The sequence below is a fragment of the Leptinotarsa decemlineata genome, unplaced genomic scaffold (assembly GCF_025532065.1).
Source record: "Leptinotarsa decemlineata unplaced genomic scaffold, Ldec_3_MD MMD2_tig00026299_RagTag_RagTag, whole genome shotgun sequence".
NCBI lineage: Eukaryota > Metazoa > Arthropoda > Insecta > Coleoptera > Chrysomelidae > Leptinotarsa > Leptinotarsa decemlineata.
Window position 1 is genome coordinate 8,275,360 of NW_027412676.1, and position 21,285 is coordinate 8,296,644.

At 31.4% G+C, this 21,285-nt stretch overlaps 1 protein-coding gene across 2 annotated transcripts in view; it reads right to left on the bottom strand.

Moving 5' to 3' along the window:
• Window positions 1-3,757: 3,757 nt before the first annotated feature.
• The window catches only part of Src42A (Tyrosine-protein kinase Src42A), a 261,237-nt gene continuing 243,709 nt past the window's right edge, over window positions 3,758-21,285 (bottom strand). For both annotated transcript variants that reach the window (XM_074180509.1, XM_074180508.1), the window contains 5 exons: window positions 15,114-15,235; window positions 11,233-11,396; window positions 9,659-10,165; window positions 7,227-7,383; window positions 3,758-5,853 (listed from right to left, as the gene is read on the bottom strand). In XM_074180509.1, coding sequence (XP_074036610.1) covers window positions 5,645-5,853; window positions 7,227-7,383; window positions 9,659-10,165; window positions 11,233-11,396; window positions 15,114-15,235 — 1,159 coding nt within the window. In that variant the 3' untranslated portion in view covers window positions 3,758-5,644. The remainder of the gene's footprint in view (window positions 5,854-7,226; window positions 7,384-9,658; window positions 10,166-11,232; window positions 11,397-15,113; window positions 15,236-21,285) is intronic.

Genomic DNA, 21,285 nt, shown 5'->3' on the forward strand with positions numbered 1-21,285 from the left:
TAAATCAAATCGAAACATATGCCTAAACCATGTAAATACCAATAGAAATACAAAATAAAAAGTCACATTTTTTAACCACCCTTGTAGTATGAATAGGTGCACCATCACACTGATACCACACAACATTTCTTACTTGAAGGGGAATGCTATTAAAAACTTCAGATAGTTCTGTATTCACAAAGTGTAGGTAGTCCGCAGAATTTAAATTATGTCTAAAAAAGTATGGTCCTATAATTTGATCGTTTAATATGCCACACCATACATTCGTCTATAAAAACTGTATCAACTTTGCATCATTTTTGGCATAATTTTTTCTGGTGTTTTAAATTTTTGCGAAATAAGTTGTATTTAGAATTGCAATTGGTAATAAAAATGCGTTGGAAAGAAGTTAGGCATGAAGCACTAACTTTGTTGAGGTTTGGCTAAATTTGAGAAATCAGCAAATGTCAAATTTTCGAAAAACTGTAAAAAACCTAAATTTGTACTAGAGAGCTAAAAATTGGTATATGGGTAAAGAATGAAAAACAATCATCTTTTCTCTTTGCCGATTTTCGAAATTTCGAGCAATAACTGCTTTTCTGAACATTTTTTGGAAAAAATGTCAAATTGGACAGGGAAGAAAAATTACTTGATCGGTCATATGCATGTCATTTGGCATCATTTTTAAAGCACAACCTAATGGAGATATCAAAAGTTGGTTGAAGAGATGAACAAAAAAATCCCATTTGATGTGGACTTTATGTGTGACACTGTATGTGACAAATCAAATCCCTAAATATTCACAATGGAAATAAATATGCAATAAGTAAAACATTGTGACGGTGTATGAGTGACTAAAATTCCAGGACGTGAATTTTTTCATCTTCTTTTAGTTATTAGAGTCAGTGTTTTCTTTCCAGTTCATATTATTACGTCACTGGTTCTTCAACAAATGACTCCACTGTATCCTTCTCAACACTTTAAAAAACTTTTTTATCTAAGATTTAGCACTCCTGATATTACATTTCTTCAAGTTTTTGTGAAAGGATACAAGTGTTCTTTAAGAGAAAGAAATATTTAAAAATGTTATAGTAATAATAACAATTTAATATAATGTTTATTTGCATACAGGACCGTCGCCATTGGGGAGAGCCTCCCCCCCCTGCTTTTTTGACTTGGGAAAAAGTTGGGAAGATTGAAAAAAATAATATTTAAAAAATGAACAAAAATGAGAGAAAAGAAAGGAAGAGGTTTGCAAACTTCAAAAAAGTTTTGTTTCTCCCAAGTAAGAGAACAGTCCACAAATTTTTAAGTGGCAATTTTTTCCCAACTTTTCGCTGTTTTTTCGACTTGGAAAAGTTGGGTAAATTTCGGGCCGTGAAGATAGAAAAAATAATAGTAGAAAACAATAAGCACAATATTATTTAAGTGTTGTTTCCTTTCATTTGTATTGAATATTCCTATATATGGTGGATATGGTGGAAGACCAAGAACCTTGGTCCAAAATAGAATGATTCCCATTATTATTTTTATGATTACCAAAATTTATTGTTGTTTGTGCATACCCTATCGGGCATAAGCATTCAGCCAATCTTTGGATAGCTAAGTAAGGAAATTATTATATTATAGTAGTAACTAATCCCTCGGTTTTCATTTTTTCGAAAGTTGGGAAATTAAGGTGGTGGGGTTGGGAAAATTTGGATTCCCCCCCCCCTGGTTTTTCTTTCGCTACGGCCCTGTTTGCATAATAAAAATAATAAAATAAAATCTTACAAAACAATGTAACATGTAAAAAACAAATAAACAGAAAAATCACACAAGCAGTTCAAACTGCTTGTACATGATATAATGACACTTTCAGGTAGTCATATTTGGGTTTTTTGATAAGTTACATGTAGAGAAAACTTCACACTTCAGTAAATGACATATTTAGAAGGTACCCTTTTTTTTTCAAATACTCACTTAGAATTTATCATATTACGTTCCGTATTGAGAATCCACTCAGTTGAATTTTTTAATTTTCAATATTTTGAATCTCATGAAGTATTTGCTTATATATTTTGGTGTCCGATAATTGACACTTCGTTGTCCAATCGTTTTGTCACATCAGGGTAAAAACATGAATCATTCTTTCGTGTATTATGAGCATGTTCATAAACTTCTAATATAATTTTTTTATTTTTAACGAGTAATAAAATTTTCATGCAGAAAAGTTGTCTGGTGTCCATGATCTGAGCTTCTTTATAGAAAAGATCCCTGCTATAGTCAAGTGTCTTGACAAATATTAGTTTTAGAATCCATTTTTGAATCACATTTACGTTTTCTGTAGAACAATCACTAACCTCCTCCCCCCCCCCCATCCTAAAATTCCGTATGTAAGATGTGATTGTACTAGAGAAAAATACATCATTTTCAATTGTCCATTGTCTATAAATTCTTTGAGATATCTAAATTTCGGAAGAAACCCTCTTAATTTTTTGACCAGTTGTAGCATATGTAAATTTCACTTCATATGTCGATCTATCGTGCCACCAAGGTATTTCACCGATGTTGCTGAAGGAATTTGTTTGTTCAAGCCTACTTTAAGGGGACCTAAGTTCAGAAATCCACTAATATAAGATGTAAATTTACCAAGTTTTTGGTAATTAACAGTTAATCTATTGAATTGGAACCATTCCGAAATTTAAGGAAAGTCATCTTCAACGGTTTGTTTCATATTTAGTCAAGTTGAAGAAATGTAAAAAATGGCAGTATCATCGGCGAAACTGATAGTTAGACCAGTGGTATTCAAAGAAAACAGACTATTCATATACATAGTGAAAAGAAGTGGCCTCAGCACAGTGCCTTGAGGAAAACCAGAGGTCACAGTTCTGAGAACACTTAGGACACCATCAATTTCAACACAGTGACTATTCAAAATGTTTCTGTTTCATTGATTCATTCATAAAAATATTTCAGAACACATATATCATTAATCCAAAATTCTGTATATTTTATAATAATCTAATATATAAAAATGGATGTTTGTTGGTTGGTTGGTTGGTAAGTGATAAACTTCTACATCGCTCAACCGATCCTGATGAAACTTGACACGTATAAGTGATTTTTCATAGAGAAGGTTTTTAGGCTATAAATTTTTCTGTAACTCGTCACTAGATGGCGCTGTAGAACAATTTTTTGAAAGCACTGTTCTATAACGCTGCGCACGCCTAAGTTCGTTGATTCTGATTCTGTCAAAACATTGGAACAGCAGCGATACAGCAACATAGTACTAGTCTTATATATAAAAATGGATGTTGGTTGGTTGGTAAGTGATAAACTTCTACATCGCTCAACCGATCGTGATGAAACTTGACATGTATAAGTAATTTTTTATAGAGAAGGTTTTTAGGCTATCAATTTTTCTGTAACTCGCCACTAGATGGCGCTGTAGAACAATTTTTTTGAAAGCACTGTTCTATAACGCTGCGCACGCCTAATTATGTCAAAACAGTGGAACAGCAGCGATACAGCAACATAGTACTAGTTAAATATAATTTTCAATTAATCCTACATATTATCCTTTCATTTTGTTTCATTGGTGCAGCATATTATTAATGTTTCATTGATTATCCTGTTCTTTTGCTGTTCAGACAACTTCTTTGGAAAGCCATCCCACACACAGTACTGTTTGAACAGTTATTCATTGACATCATGGAAACTTTGTATCCAAAAGTTCTTTCTTGATGTTATAAATAGCTTCCGCTTCATTAGATTGCATAAAAAAAAATTTCAAAGGTATATTCTCAATTATTTTATTAACTATAATCTACAGTGTATGATACAAAAAATATTGTATAATGTGTCTATAACTACAAACAATGCCTTTCAGAGTTCTCAACATAATTATATCATTAATTCGTTAAAAATACAGGAAACAGTTTAAAAAATTCTGCATGTAAATTGATAAAAATTCAGAAAATAATTTTTCTTGTTGTTTAAAAAATAGTAACCTTTCATTATTAACGGCACAAGAATGGAAAACGAAGAAAAAAGTTTTAAATAAATTATACATAGAGTGCAGCTGTTCCTACAAGTTTGCTACACCCTTTATATAATCTACTTATCACAGGAATGTAGCGCAACAAAGATAATATTCCATTTAATCAAAGCCACAATCACACATCGTAATACTAAATAATGACTCTTAGTTTTGTTAGGGTATTGGGGACTTTAAGTTTAGATAACATTTGTGCTTTTGAACATTGGGGTGAAAAAGTAAGAAACTCCCCTGTACCTGATCGGCGAGCAGGCGCACTGTCCACTATCCCATAGAAATTTTGTCGAACATTTTATTTATTTATTTCATTACATCACACCAAACACTGAATATTTGGCAGTTCTATTAGGAAATTGTGCGTTTTAGAAACGTTTTATGCCAGCACAAAGCGATAAGGATACAAAGCCACTCACATTTCAGGATATCCAATCTAAGATTGCCCAATTTTATTAGGAAATTTTGAGAAAGCTTAAAATTGATCGTTTCTGCATTAAATTCAAATGGAAAACTAAAAATAAAAAATCAAATTTTTCAGTTATTTGAAGTATAATTTCTGACACTCTCGATATCTGAATTAGTTATGTTTATAACTCCTATAGGAATATTCCAAGTGGCATCAACTTCAAATATGAGTTTATAGTCTTACATAATGAAAACTGAACAGAAATATCAAAATGAAACCAGGTAGAAACATAATTTCTCTCATTAATAGTTTTTGCAAATAAATACTCCATTGATCTTTAAGTTTTATGTTTTGCAGTGAAATTCGTCACTGTTCAAACTGAAAATCAGTCAGAAATTTCATCAAGATCTAATTAGCATAAGTGTTTATCAAATTTGATGGTCTGAAAATATTAACCAGTGAAGTACTTATTTTCTGTGAGATCAATGTAGAAAAATATAGGAAGAAAAGAAAACCACTTTCTGAAAAACAATTTTCTTATTTTTTATGAAAATTTTAATTTCCTCAATAAGATCTCTAAATTGAAATATGACATAATTGTCAATTCAGTGAATATTTGTACAAGTCTTTGTTGCATGTACTGAGAAAGAAAAGAGAAGAAAATTCACTAAAAATAAATTAAATAAATACATTAGTTTCGGAATATCTCTGAGGTCAAGTAAAAAATCAAAAAAGTTGAAGAAAAATTTTGTAAATTTTAAAACATGGAGAGAAAATCTCTATCAGCAAATGAAATACAAAGTAAAGAGTCTGAATAATATCTAGTTTCTTCTCACAGACAGTTACTAGTTTTTCACCGATAAGATGTATTGAGCTGTTAATTTTTGAGCATATGAGTCATTCAAGTCTGAAAAATATATCTGAAAGATTAGAAAAATATCTTTACAAAAACTACCTTCTATGAGTGTTCACTCTGTGAAGTAAGTCAATGTAAATGTGAAAAAAAGCACTTAACAAATGAGTAGATTTCTTATTTTTATTAGACCTATCGGCTGAACGGAAAACTAGTAAAGTATCGTTCTGAGAATATCAAATAAAGTACGAAGGAAAAAGTACGGCATATCTATCTATTGTCAATTGATAAATAGATATCCACCTCCCTATCAGTGGTAGTGCACCTCTATCGAGTTACGCAACCAATCGGCAGGGGGGTGGGCGTGACCTCAGTAACCTGTTGCTTCTTTATATTCCGACCCTTCCAAAGTGAAGAAGTCTTCAAGTTTCCACTGAAGTGTTTCAAAGGTAGGCCTGCGCATGGGATCCCTGTTCCAGCATTCAAGCATGATTTCGTACAGTGCTGGAGGGCAACCAGGTGGTGAAGGCATTCTGTAACCGTGTTCGACTTGATGCAGAACTTCAGCATTGGACATACCTGTGAAAAAAAAATTAGATTTATACTATTTATTCTCGCAAAATCGTTTCGGATTAACGAAAAAAAAATTGCTTTGAGAAACTTCAATTATCTTGATCCTCATTATATATCATAAAAAAGTAACAAATATTGATGAAAATTTCATATGAAACAACTACTTTTCCTTTAAAGACATTAAATTACACAGAAATAACTGTTTCCAACTTTCCAAAGTAAACATTTATAAATGAAATTGATATAAGGTGTATTTTGTGGACAATAATCTCATTATCGATTGAGTAATTCCTGTCAAAATTTATTCGCTATCTCTGCTTGATATTGTTCAATCCAAAGGTAGAACTGGAACCTCTGATGTATAATGAATCCAAAACAAACACTGGCGTCATCAGGAGAGTTCATCTCCTGATGCCGCCACCTTGGTTGGTTGAAACACTGGTCGGTAAGAGTATTGCAGTTGTGGAGGGTAGTAGCAGTGTTTGTTTGAATTGCTTCATCTAGAAGAAGTACTGAATAACTTTTGCTGAGAAAGCCTCAGTTTGGAATAAGATTTGTGCCAAAATACTTGAAATTCCATTTGAATGGATCTAAAAATACAACCAGTTGGGTCTCATCAATAATTGGATAAAATCTAGCTTTTGAAAAACGATTTTCATATAATAGCTGAAAGAATCAAATTTTTCTTCAAATGTCCAAAATGTATAATGTTTTGTGACTGACATTTCTACACTGAAGTTGTCCTCTATCAAAATCGAGGTGCCAGTGCCAGTAAAAGTGACAACTTTTACTGCCCCTGGCATTCAAAGTAAAAGGAAAATATCTCCTAACAATAAATGCTCATATATGAGTATTTCCCTGAGTTCAATTAACACTTCAAATAACTTTTTTCAAGATATGTTATATGTTTATGGTAAAATACTTTGTAGTTAGTTATACTCCCTAATTATAAGCATTTATTGTTTCTTGAAACAATAATCTGAATTGAATATGAATATGTGTTATAATAAAACAATTACTATAGGAGAAATGTAGAGTAAATTTTTCAACATTTACGAGAGAGGGAGAAATGATAACATGATTATTCAAAGGTTGATTTCGATTTCAATTTCTTCATTGAAGTTTTTATTCCGTTTGAAAAATAACTTGTTGAAGGCTTCATTTATAATAAATTCTCAAATTATCTATAATTATATCAACTAGACAGTTTTAGTCTTTAAAAATGTGACTGAAATTGAATTTTTTAAGCAATTCCAAGATCGATTATTTATCTTGTTGTATTTGCATGTAGCTCAATATAAAAAATCGGTTCAATTTTGGTAATAGCAAATTTGAACTTTTTTTTAATTAGAAAATGAATTTTCTATCAGAATAAATACCTGGATATGGTATCCGTCCATATGTAACAAGTTCAGTTAGAAGAATTCCAAATGACCAAACATCAGATTTTATAGAGAACTTGCTATAGTTGGCAGCTTCAGGTGCAGTCCATTTTATGGGGAATCTTGCTCCAACTCTGGCCTCATATTCATCTTCCTGCAAAAAAATCACCGAATTTACATAACTGTTCCTGTGTATATGGATATATAATCACAATAATAATCAATTCAAATTTTATTGACTCGATCAAGTTGAATTTTATTGGTAGTTTTAGAATATGATAGCAAGTGATTTCATTTATTTCATTAGTAATAATAATTCAATAGTGTGTGAGTAACTGACAACTCTTATCAATTGAGGTGGCTCTCCAGGATAACTTGTTTATTTTTTGATAGCACACTTCCGTTTCACCAGCAGGTAAGCCCCTTGAAATATTTCAAGGACGAAGCAAATTTTTTAAGAGATGCTATTATGAATTTTCACAGTGACTATTTTTGGGCTGACAAAAATCCTCACGTTATTAGAGAAAGTCATTTTCAGCAACGATTTTGGCTGAACGTTTGGGTAGGAATTATTGGTGAGTACCTAATTGGCCCATTTTTCTACCAGCAAGATTAACAATTGAATCCGACACGGACTTTTTGGGAGATCATTTACCCATTTTGTTAGAAATGGCGGTACTTCTAAGAGGCAACATGTGCTTTATGCACGACGGGGCTCCAGCTCATTTTAGTGTTCTTGCTCGTCAGCATCTCGACATCACCTACCCTAATTGCTAGCCTACCCAAATCGCTAAATCGGGTGTGCAGGACCTCAAAATTGACCAGCTCGCAGTCCTTATATGAATCCTCTAGATTTCTATTTATGGGGTCATCTGAAGGCTCTTGTTTGTAAAACTCCTCTACTATTTTTTTCACTGAAACGAAGGTGATATAAAGAAAATACAAGCGACAATTCGAGTTTTTAGTTGTTTAATCTAAAAAAATTAAAAATTACAACAAGTCAGTGGCGTATTTTTTTTACCAATATTGTTGGCTGTGGTACCCACTAAGAATCTACTGGACCTAATAATTTCAATCTAGTTGGGATTGAATAAACGTGTCATAATTTCAAATAACTGTAGCAAATTTCCACCAAATCGGTGTAAGGATATTTATATTTTTTAAATACCGTTTTTTTTTTAATTTCAACGACCTGTATCTCAGAAACGAAACAACTCCGGATATATGTTCATAAGAACTTTCTTTTCAAAACGACCTAAAGAATCACCCTCTGAAGTTTTATACCGTAGTTAGGAAACACCCTATATTAAATATATTTCTAGTATAAGGGAACAAAAAAATAATGTCCATACTTTAGGTCAGAGTCAAAGAAGTGATGAAGCGTTTCAGAATAATAACAGACAATGGCCAGTTGATCAATTTATTTCTTCAACATAAAAAGGAAAGGCGGAGTCACTTATATATTGCTTTTGAAAAGCATTGCGAAAGAACATCATAAGAAATCGATTCTGTTTCTGTTCTACTGAGGTGCCTTATTTATTATAAATAAAATAATCAACTGAGTTGACAATAATGAATATTTCAGTCTAATAAGTTTTTATTTTTGAAAGTCATATAAATAAAATTGAAGTCTCGATTATATCTCTGGTGGGAGCGATCAGAAAAATACTTTTATAGATACTCATATATAAATTCTAATACATAATGGTCATATATACCTAGCTGTACAGGTCATATTTAAAAAATCATAGTATACTCCATTTTTGGAATTGTAAAAAACCACTGAAAATATGAACTTTGAACTATAATACTCTTTTGAAAAAAGCTAAATTCCTATATAAATTGTCAAAAAAGGTATATTCAATTCATAAAACATTATAAATTAGATGCAACAAAAAGTTGCAATAATGTCCATCTTGACATAATAAATACTAATAATGGAAATAATAATAATATGATTTCGAAATGTATAGGTGTTTTTAATGAATTGTCTGAAAAAATGAAAAATCTATAACAAATAAAGTTTTCTAATTTAATGATAGTCATAAATATTTTCATATTATCAAACAGTTAATATTCATTTTTGATTAAACATTTTGGTTAACCTATTTACACAAGCATATGCCCTGTCTGGAAGTTTTGTATGAAATAAATATAATATAGTGTTTTCTGGCAACTTGAAAGAAAAAGACAAGATAGACGCCCCCAGAATAGAAAAGGAAAGGTAAAAATCGACTTGTGAATGTTAATAAACCCGTTTCCATTTCTGTAAATCCTTTAGCTTCTGAATTGAAATATTTTTTGGGGATCATAAATAGAATCTCTATTTCTTTAAGCAAAGGAGACAATATAGACGCATTATATAAAAAAATTAATAATATATCTATAATTATAGAACATTTCTTCAAATATAATTTAATATGATTTACCTTAATTAATCTGGCCAGGCCGAAATCTGCAATCTTGACAACGTGTGGTTCAGCTACTAGAACATTTCTTGCCGCAAGGTCTCTGTGTATATAATTCTGAGATTCTAAGTATGCCATTCCTGTTGCTATCTGAGCAGCCATATCTATCAACTGTGCTAACTTCAGCCCTTTTCCTTTCCCTTGCAGGAATTCCAATAAAGAACCGTTTCTCATTAACTCTGTGATGATGTAAATGGGTTCTTCAACAGTACATACAGCATATAATTGAATCAGTTTCTGATGCCTCAATTTCTTCATTATCTGTGCTTCGGCAAGGAAATCCTTGGGATCCATAGTCCCCGGTTTCAGAGTCTTTATGGCGACAGCTGTGGTATTGTTCCACATTCCTTCCCAAACTTCTCCAAACTGACCATGACCCAATTTTCGAATGAATTTCAAGGATGTTCGCTCAATTTCCCACTGATCTCGGGTCCGGTGAGACAAACCTTCAGGCTGGGGTTTCTCCACCTGAAATACGTTAACATATTGAAAATTGCTTGCTGACTGAGTAATCTGGAGATTTCTCTGGAGAATTATCAACTCTCAAGTCTTGTTAAAATCGTAGAAAGAAGTGTTGAATTTGTTTTTTAAATGTCATGGGTGTAAAATACATTTTTGATCATTATTTCACTATTATTTGGACTGATTTGTGATCCTGAAGGATCTAAAATTATTATTAAAAAATGTTGTGGAACTACAAATGTGTTAAGTTTTTTTTTAAATTAAATTTTCACTTTTCAATCTCAGTTTATTCCATCATTTCCTCTGTGTTGCAATATGAATTCATGAAATAACAATTTCAATTGTTATAAACTTATTTTCTGATACGTTTTTCCAAGAGATAATTATTATGAAATTTTATGGAGGGACTTTTCCTCAATTCATTTCTTCAAAAAGGGACTAGAGGTTTCTCAATAATTCAACTTCAAAATTCATGTTATATTATAAAGGAATAAGTTGAAATGGGGAAACAAAGAATATGTACAGCTGTGTAAAATTTGATGAGTAATATAAATATATCAAGCAATTTAATGGCATTTCTCAATTTGTTTCATAAACAACCTCTTGTTATTATCAGTGATAGTAAACATGCAAAATAAACAGCTATTGACTTTTCCTATATGACAATGGTAATTCAAATTGATAATAATTCTAAGGAAGATGAATTAAACAAAATTACAGAGGATAGGAAGACAAAACAGCATAAACTTGAATGTATTATTTATTAAATATGTTCAAAACGTTTCAGTTGGCAAACTGATTAATTATGGAAATTGACATGCGACAAAATATAAGATGCATTAAAATTAACTCAAAAACTTGAGAAACATGATAGAAAGGTAAGGTGACAGAGAAAATGAAAACAACATACCTCAGGTATCTTACTCTGCACAAAAAAATAAAGTAGACATTAATAAATGAACGAAATCAAATAATAATAATAAATGTAGCCAATAGCTGCTGTCATAAAATATTTTTCTTAGATTTTGAATTTTGGAGTTGATATGATTCATTATATTCTTAGTGTCTCTTACCTGCACACAAGGTTTGCAAAGGTTAACACACAAGCCATCTGCATCATTGCTGTAGTGTTGCACTAACTCTTGAAGAGTCCTAAATGTAGTTCTTCGTGCTATGAAAAATCCGCCTTCGTCTAATTGTCGTATTCTATAATGCTTAACAGTATCTCCATCACGAACTGTAAAGGACAAAAATATGGATAAAATGTATGGACGATTTTAGTAGAAACTCGAAAAGCAATTCAATTGTTAGGAATCACACGTTAAAAGGTAAGCCCTCGTTAGTCCTTAGCTCGCACAAGTTTCGACTTCTGAGGGTTGTCGTTCGTAGGGGTGCGATAGCTGGTTAACGGAAAACATATTTTTAAACAATTACAAAACTTGTTTCCTTATAAAATTTTCTACACTTCACTGAGCTTATTCAAGTATACCGGAATTTTATAAAAATGGATACGTTTTCTGAAGAATCAAAATATCATTAAAGAAGTCGATTTTTCATTGAATTTTTTCAACTTTTATGTTTCACTAACCCCCATTTTTGCATCACTGAGTTCGTATTTTCAGCAGTTATCTCCATGAAATAATCAATTATATAACTTAACCTTCTATCAAAATAAGCAGTTTGCGACATCTACAAAAATATCCGTTATCACTTCGAAACTGAAGAGTCTTAAGAACTTTTCTTTTAAAATTGATAGTAATCAAGAAACATCATGTACATAGTATAAATTAAATGCAGATTTTGAAAAAAATGGTGATTTATTTATAGGAAAACAGTGTCAGACCATTTTGCGGAGAATTTCATGATAAATAATAAAGGTAATAACTCATTTTAAAGTAATTTTATCCATTTTCAAGATATTTAATATATAACATATGGATCGAGACATAGAGAAACTTAACTTTTGCCAAAAAAGTAAGAGATTTTTACAATATTACTTCAGGTAGAGGCTCGAAGTATAGAGTTCAGCCCCTAACCATATCCTGAGGATGCTAAGTTGTATCATGTATAGTTCCATCCCCATAATGGGAGGCTGGAAATTAGAAGAAAGGCTTGGGATTTGTTTCTTCTCAAAACACTATCACAGAAAGTGTTCGACTGACTTGGCCTGCTTGTAATTTTGTAATATCATGTATGCACGAGATAATTACCTAACGAAAGAGATGGAAAAATATCCAGGTCCGTATTCATTAGATGGAGAGCCAGAAATCACGAAACGTCCTATGAAAAATGTTATTTAGTGACTTTCTAGATTATTTTGAAAAATATGGCCTCAAGAGGGATAAAGTGAAAATATAGTATTACGATTTTTGCTTTGTATTTCGCAAACTCTTGAATTTATTATGGATTTTTCTTCTTCATTCAATTGGTCATCATTTATCGAAAAAGTATCCTCCTTGTATATTGGAAGTACGTGGCTAACAGCAGCTACCGAAATTCGATAAAATACACTCAAAAACTAAAACGTAATGAAATGTAGAATACGAAAAAGAACTATGGATGTTAACGAAGTAGATGTTCAAAGTGTTCACCGCGAACGTCTTGGCAACACCCTAATCTCAAATAAAACTGTCTGTCGCAAGCGTTATTCGTTCTTTTAAGTAATTCAAATCCGAAAGTTTAGTTTTGTACACATTGTTATTTAGATATCCCCTTAAAAAATCTAATGATGAAAGATCAGGTGATCGCGCTGGCCATTCAATCGATCCTCGCCTCCCTTATACACCGATTGGGAAATGTTCTATTGAGGTATTGCCGGACATTAACTTGGTAATATGGTGGTGCTCCATCCTGCTGAAACCATATCACCATTTAAGATGCCCTCAATGAAAAAGGGACAAATGATATGATTTTCTACAATCCCTGCCCAAACATTAACCTTTTCAGAGTATTGCGTGTTTTTCTCTCATCCAGTGAGGATTTTCCGTTGACTATATTGGCGATTTGCATGACCGTTAAGAGACACTGTACACTCATCAGAAACCAAAACGTTCTCTAATTGGATGATATTGCTATCCAACATTGGATAATCCAAAAGTCGAAAGCTTGTTGATCAGGATACTATGGTTAAGTCTGTCGACCGCTTTAGAAAAATCAGTGTAGGTGACATCAGTCTGAGACTGATAATCAATACCCTCTGCAATACATTGAGTGATTGTTACAAGATTGGTGGTGGTTGAATATCCTTTCATGAAACCGTGTCGATTGGGGCTAATAATGTTGCTGACATGACACTTTACAAAAGTTGCATATTTATGATAAAAATTTGTCTGTAATTTTTTATCTCCTTTTTTGAAAATTGGGCAGACTTTCGACATTTTCCATATTGATGGTACAGTTGATGTTTTCAGGCATATATTAATTAAGAGTTGTTAGTGGTTCAACCAGAGCTGAGACACAATCTTTAATCAAGAATGCTGGAGTATGATCAGATCCCGCAGTAAATTTAGGCTTTAATTTTTTTGGGATATGATAAACATCTTCAATACAAAAGTTTTTGATTACTAAGCTGCTATTGTTCGCATGGTCACTTGATGTTGACACTATATAAGAACAACTGAAGAAATCTGCAAAACCATCAAGAATATCTGAGGGATTATCGAGTAGCTTGCCGTCGTGTAACATTTTATCTCCGATTTCATTCGTATATTTTGACTTGTTAATGAATGACCAAAACTGATTGGAGTTATGGATAATCTCGCTCTCATTTTTCTGAATGGATTTTTTATAAGTTATTCTAATGGCACTTTTGATTTCTTCCCCAAGACGTCCATGTCCATCATTTGCTCACAAAAATAAGTTCTTCTATCAAAATTGTCTTCCATGAGCTCCTGAGTAGCTACCATTTTAAAGGAATGCATTTTATTTTCTTTTAATATGTTTAATATCGATGTATGGCTAACATTGAATGTAGTGGATGCCTGTCTACTCGATTTATGTGGATTTTACTCATACTCAAGCATCACATCTAATTTGAGTTCATCACTCATTGCATTGGCAGCTGCTTTTTTATCTGCCCCACATGACTAAGCTCGCGAAACTGCTTCTCTATTTTGCTTATTGTTCCTTGAGAAATTCCTCATGAAATAGGCGACCTACTTCCTGTTGTGTTCTGGTTTTATCTCCGTAACCAATCATTGGTAAAACTGTTATTTTATGCATTTCCATTAATCTAACCATTTGTCAGACTTGAAGATAACGAACTTTAAACTTAAATTAAAATACTGACAAATAATGTTATAACATACAAAATAAGTTGACGAGGCGTTTCAAACTAACGTTGCCACAGAAATTATTTACAGTTTTTTAAAGGATACCATCTAAAAAGAACATTGCTATATGGTTTTTGCATACTTTCTTATTATCAATACCTCAACATGAAATAAGTTTAGAGTATATTGCAATGAGTTTTGAGTGAATTCTATCGAATTTCGGTAACTCCATCATTTTAATTTTTTTTATTTTAATTGTTGCAATAAACTTGAAAGCGATAACATTATTGAATAGAGAATGAAGAGAACTTTCAAACGATATATCACAAGCCTATACTTCTCATTTTTTTAAAATTGGGGTTGTAGCTGTCATTCGACGGGGTTGAAGGTAAGGGTAGCATTTTTCCGTTGAAGTATTTCAAATTATAATTTGAATTTGACGTGTTTCGGGATTTAAAATATGTACCGAAATAATGAATTTATTCCATTTGACTTTTACACACTGTATATGGTTCCTATTATTAGGAAATGTAGTGATGAAAAATATATTCTTTTCTACGTTTTTTTGCAAATTTCTTCAAAATTTATTGTGGAACCACGAGCAATTTTTGAGAAGACGTTTACTCCCGTTAACTTCAACAATATCTTAGTAACCAAAAGATTTCTGATAACGACTAACTTACCTGACAGAGAATAGTCGTTATGTCTGCTCTCAGAATCTCTGATTAGAAATGCTCCATGTTCGTTTTCTGGTAGTAGTAACTTCTTTTCTGCTTCTATGCGCTTAATCTTTCGGAAGTACCATCTGAAAAAAATTGATTCATGTAAAAATAGGAACTCTAGAGGTAACTATAGATTAAAAATAAATTGATGAAACAATTCTAAATTATCTAGGAGAAATGTCACACACACACACACACACGCGCGCGCGTACTCGCACGCGTACACGAACACACACATATATGTGATTGTGAGTGCACGAATAATTGTTATGCCATCATAGAAGCAGAATCAACAATATCCATCAGAGTATCATCTACAATGCCACGAGCAAGAAAATCGAATCTTTCATAACGAAGTCGTAATGCAATTAAACTGCGGATATTGCGAATCAATCTACTGCATATCGTGTTCAGTGTTGCCAAGTCTACTGATTTTGCAGTAAATCTCCTGTTTTGGCTATAGCGTTACCTTTATATTCTTTTGAAAGTTAAAATTTATTGATGACTCCGTTTATTGTCTATAATACTCATTGAACTGAGGCTAAGCATGATCTGTAAACACTTGCTGTGTTAGTATGGCCTGACTTTGTGCCTCACAAATAAATACAATGTAATAACCATATAATAACTTTACGAAACATTTATTAATTCTAAGGTGGATAACCTTGTTGAACATTTAATAACCATAAAAGAAAATTATTATTTCGCTACCTAATATTGATGAAAATATAAATAAGAAATATTTACTGAAAATTTTGAGATTTATTGAAAAGTACCATATTACACTAAGTCTATTACAATATGTTTTGTGAAATATAAAATATAACATTTCATCTATTTCTATTTCAATTTGATAGATAAATGTCTAATGTAAATAATTATATGTAAATATGTTAATGAGAATAATAATATAATATAAGTATAATATAATAATTCTCTGATTATCTTAATGAAGCGATAATAGTGATTGAACACTTGTATTGTGCAACTCTATTATACATTCAAATTTCAAATTAGTCTTATCTTAAATAATATAATGGCTTAGGATTATTAACAATACATAGTGATAACTTCATATGCGTATGTCAGTGAAGTATGTAAATGTTGCAATAATTTATTCATTCATTATAGTTAGAAAAGTGTGATAAATATGGAAAATATATTTTTTTGAAAGAACACTAAATTTATTGAAAGTTTTCATCTCTTCTATACTGGAAGGAAGAAGGTTGAATGCTTTAGGTAAAGTATAAATCAAACATCAATATTTTTGTTGCAGTTGGGAATTCTAAAGTGATGATTTGTAGCACTTCTCGTTCTATAGTCATGTAAAGGATGATTTTGTTGCTTGTATTTGTAAGCATGTATACACGGGCTATGAAAATATAGATATTTTATCTTACCAACATCTTCATTATAAAGTAGTCTTCTCTGATAACGTTTTGTTTTCCCATATATAATTTTTAGAACACAATTTTGAATTACATTTAATTATTTGAGTGCATTTTTGTACATTCCACCCCATACTAGAATACCATAACGAAAGAGTGATTTAGCCAGTGATTTGTAAATTAATAAAATGAGATTTTTAGAAAGGATCTGTCGTAATTGATAAAATTTATATATTAACTTTCTCACTTTGTTGGATAGTGAATATGGGTAGGTACCCCATTTTGAGTTTTTATCTATTATAACTCCTAGGTACTTGATTTCTTTCACCTATATGTAATTTACCCGTTGAACTTTTTAGTTTACCCCGATAAGTTACTGCGTAAAAATTAAAGTATTTTTCACAAAGAAAAATGTTCTATTTATCAGTAACTTGTCGTATTTAACAATTTTGCCTGTCAAAAAAATTGTTAAGAAATAATACGATACTTATCTTAACGTTTCGGAAGCCAAAATCTGCCTCCGTCTTCAGAAATGGACAAAAAATTCTAATATATTGGCAGTTATCCCTTTTTGATGATTTACTTCTTTACTTCTTCGACAGATGTCAAAGGAGTTTTGAAATATGAAATTATGTCAATGTTGTTGATTGCCAACTGAAACATTCGATGTAATACAAGGTGCTCTCCGATATCAGTCTGTTGCCATTTCGCCACTATCCAAATTTTTCTTCAATCGAATGTTTCAGTTATCAATCAACAACATTGACATACTTTCATATTTCAAAACTCCTTTGACATCTGTCGAAGAAGTAAAGAAGTAAATCATCAAAAATGTTTTTGTCCATTTCTGAAGACGGAGGCAGATTTTGGCCTCAGAAACGTCAAGATAAGTATCGTATTATTTCTTAATAATTTTTTTGACAGGCAAAATTGTTAAATACGACAAGTTACTGATAAATAGAACATTTTTCTTTGTAAAAATATTTTGATTTTTACGCAGTAACTTATCGGGGTAAACTAAAAAGTTAGCCCTTCTACACTTGAATAAAGTTCTCCATTATAATTTTTATATTTTTCAGATTGTGGAAGGTAACAAATACCCAAAAAAAGGTTGATAAAAAACTGATTTTCCTCCACAAAAAAATGACTTTCGTTGAATTCACAAATTGTTTTATTATTATTTCTGTTACAATAAATAAATAAATAAATTACAAAATAGTCTTTCATTAAGCTTTGAATCTACAACATCTCACTATTCAGTGAATGGATTGCCCCGATTTAAAACCAGAATGCATCAACCGATTGGTAAAGAAACAAAAGTGTGAAGGTAATTCAAATGAACAATTAAGGTTATCTATGCTGTGACTCAACTTAGCAAGTAGATTTCGAACCGTGTTTAATTTAATGATAAGTACGTAATGAAATATACAATTCAAGTGATTCTATAACATATTTCAATGAAGTAATGGGCTTCCGTTGATATCGTTGATAAATGAATTGATTAGAATGACGGAAATCTAACATAGGCCTGACAGAAAGGTCAAAATTATAACATAGTATGTAACATATTTGACGCTCTCGTGATCGCTTGGGAAAAATTAACCATAGAGCACAATTGATATACAATGATCATTTCCCCAAATGCAAAAAATATAAAATAGTTGAAGGCTAGGCACAGCGTTTACAGAGTATTGAAGCGATTTTAACAGATTTTGCTCGTCCACCAAGGCCAATCAATCGAAATGTAGCATTACTTAAAAGTTTGAGATAACGGATTGAAGTTTTGGATAAAACTTTCAGATATTAACGCATTGGGTTTTTTTGAAATGTCTCCAATATATAGGCCGTTTCTTTTATCTTGTGGTAACATTACTATATTTTAAACCGTAACAAATACGAAGACAAATCAATGGGAAAAAAGGTAATTGTCATCGGAAACAATACAATGGTTGAAAAAAATTTACGGGGACTCTCGCCCTTCTCGAGTTATACGGGAAAAACCAAAAATGCTGTTTTTGTTTTTTTTTCTCGAATGGAATTGTTATTTCGGAAAATATTAAAAAATGGAAAAGAAAAATGTATTTTTTTTTAATTTAGGATTGGCCTGTTACAACAATTATGGTAATTAAGATTGTTCTTCACGAGAAATTTCCCACAAAATCTATGATGAATCCAACATTGTATGTAACTTTTGTAATATGTATTTGTATATTTTTTCAGTGTAAATAAACGTTGTTGTTATTATTATATTATAAAAGAACAAATATAATACTACGGAAGGAGAGTACGATTTGAGAAGTGGTTAAGGTGTAGGAATAGGAAAGTTGGAAATATTTGTAAAAAAATAATGGTTGGTTCAACAGAAATATCCATTATAGGTGGAATAATACAAATGAACATTTACATGGGGAAAACAATTTCCAAGAAAGATTCGGAATAAATGTTTGGTTGGGAATTATGGGAACAAACATCTTTGGCCCTTTCTTTTACACTGATCATTTGAATAGTGAAATGTATCTTCATTTTCTATTCAATGAATTTTATGGCTACTTAGATGAATTGCCACTGAATATCCGCCATGAAATACAACATTTTCAACAGGTCGGCGCTCCTCCCCATAATGCAGCAAAAGTAAGGGAACATTTATTCCCATTCCATATTCCCAAGAAAATGGATTGGAAACAATGTACCAATTAACTGGCCAGCTCGATCCCTTTAGATTTTTTCGTCTGGGAATGCATAAAGGAAGTTTTTTCAACACCAAGTACAGATATCGACCATCTCAAACAAAAAATAAGAGATGCATGTATTAGTATTACGCCTGAATTTCACTAGTTCGGACTTCCATTGTCTACTATATAAAATGATTTGAAATCCCTGAAACAAGTAAAAAAGAATAATTAAAAAAGAATAGTTGAAAATAACAATTATATAGTTGAAAATAACAATTATATATATATTTTTTTTTATTATTTTTTTTTTCATTCCTTTAATTTTTATTTATTCAATTATTATATTTTTACTTGTAGGTTATTTCACTATCATTTCTTTTCAGGTTTATTGTTGCTTAATATAATTGTTATTTTCAACTATTCTTTTTTAATTATTCTTTTTTACTTGTTTCAGGGATTTCAAATCATTTTATATAGTAGACAATGGAAATCCGAACTAGTGAAATTCATCACGAAACATTGTCAATCACCTTCAAACAAAGTATTACACCTATTATGCAAGAAAATTGTCACTGAAATTGTCTGGACCGAGAACTCATGTGCATTCTACAAAGAGGTCGTCAATTCTAGCATTTGATGTAGATTGCCATGAAGCTTTGATTTTCCGTATTGGTTTAATTTGTCCCAAAAGATCATGATAAAATAAATTGTTTTTCTGTTTGATTGTTGTCACTGATGATGGTGGTTATTTCAAATGAAACGCTATAAAAATATCAAATGTGATATACCCTTGAATTGTGAATGTATTGCTTTATCAACATCTGTAATAAAAAAGGCAGGCCCGTATTTAAAAAAAAAAGTTGAGGGTAGCCATGTTGACACGAAACGTTTTATCGAATATTCATTATTACATCGTCATAGTTTAGAATATAGCAATGTTACCACATGATAAAAGAAACGGCCTGTATATGGTTCTTAGAAAAGGGTGGTCTATCAAAGTTGACTTTTTTTGAAAGAAATGACATATATTGCTTTTCATATTAGGATTACGTCAGGAAAGTACTTTGAAAAATATAAGTATGGCTATATACTGAGCGGTTCAGAAGTTATTCCAAACATAACATCCAAATATGTATTGAAAAGTCTGTTTTGTTATGAAGATGTTGGAAATTTAATTTTATAAAAATTTTTTTCAATACTGGGTTGAATCAGACTACGTCATAATTTCAGTCTCATTTTAGGTTCCTATCATCCCCTAAAACTGATTTTCTATGTGGAGTTTTTTTCAATTAGTGGATTGAAAAAAAATAATGGGTTCTGCTAGTTTTACTATTAAACTAACCTAACTTATCATGGCCATATTTATTTCTTTTTCCACACTTCACGTTGCTGTATGTTTTCAAAATAGAGTAAATGACGATATATAGATTTTATCTCTCCTTTTCGAATAAAAAAGGTATCTTATGCTTATCGCTACGCTACACACTGGATACATTACTATTATATACTGAATGCACCATCGAGATAATATGTTCCACATCCAATATAACCGACCTTTTCATTTTTAGAAACTCCCACTGCAACGAAGGAACAATGAAGTTAAGTGCATAAAGTGTGTTCGGTATCCGTTTCAAGGGGTTACCAATATTTACACGTGAAATAAACACTAGGCGAAGAAACGCTGTTTTTACATGATAAATGCATCCTTTCCCGTAGATGGTCATGGGTGGGTGTCTTCTTCACCATCTTTATTGACTGAAAACAACGGCACCGAAGATTACTAGTGTGATTTTACTACTAGAATATATGATTTATGGAAAATATAAGACATGAACTAACGTACCATCTTTATGACCGTTTGTGAGCTCATACCTTATTGACCTAGTTTCTCTTGTAGCTAACGAAAATTTTAGAGCATGTTGGAACAAATTAAAGTATGTTTTTTGAAAAATAGAACAGTAAGCTGGGTAATAAATCACTCTAATTATAAACTTTTTAGAAAAAAAATTAAATAAAAATAAGGATAGACCTAGATTCGAACCTTGAACATTGTAGAATATATTATTGTTGTTT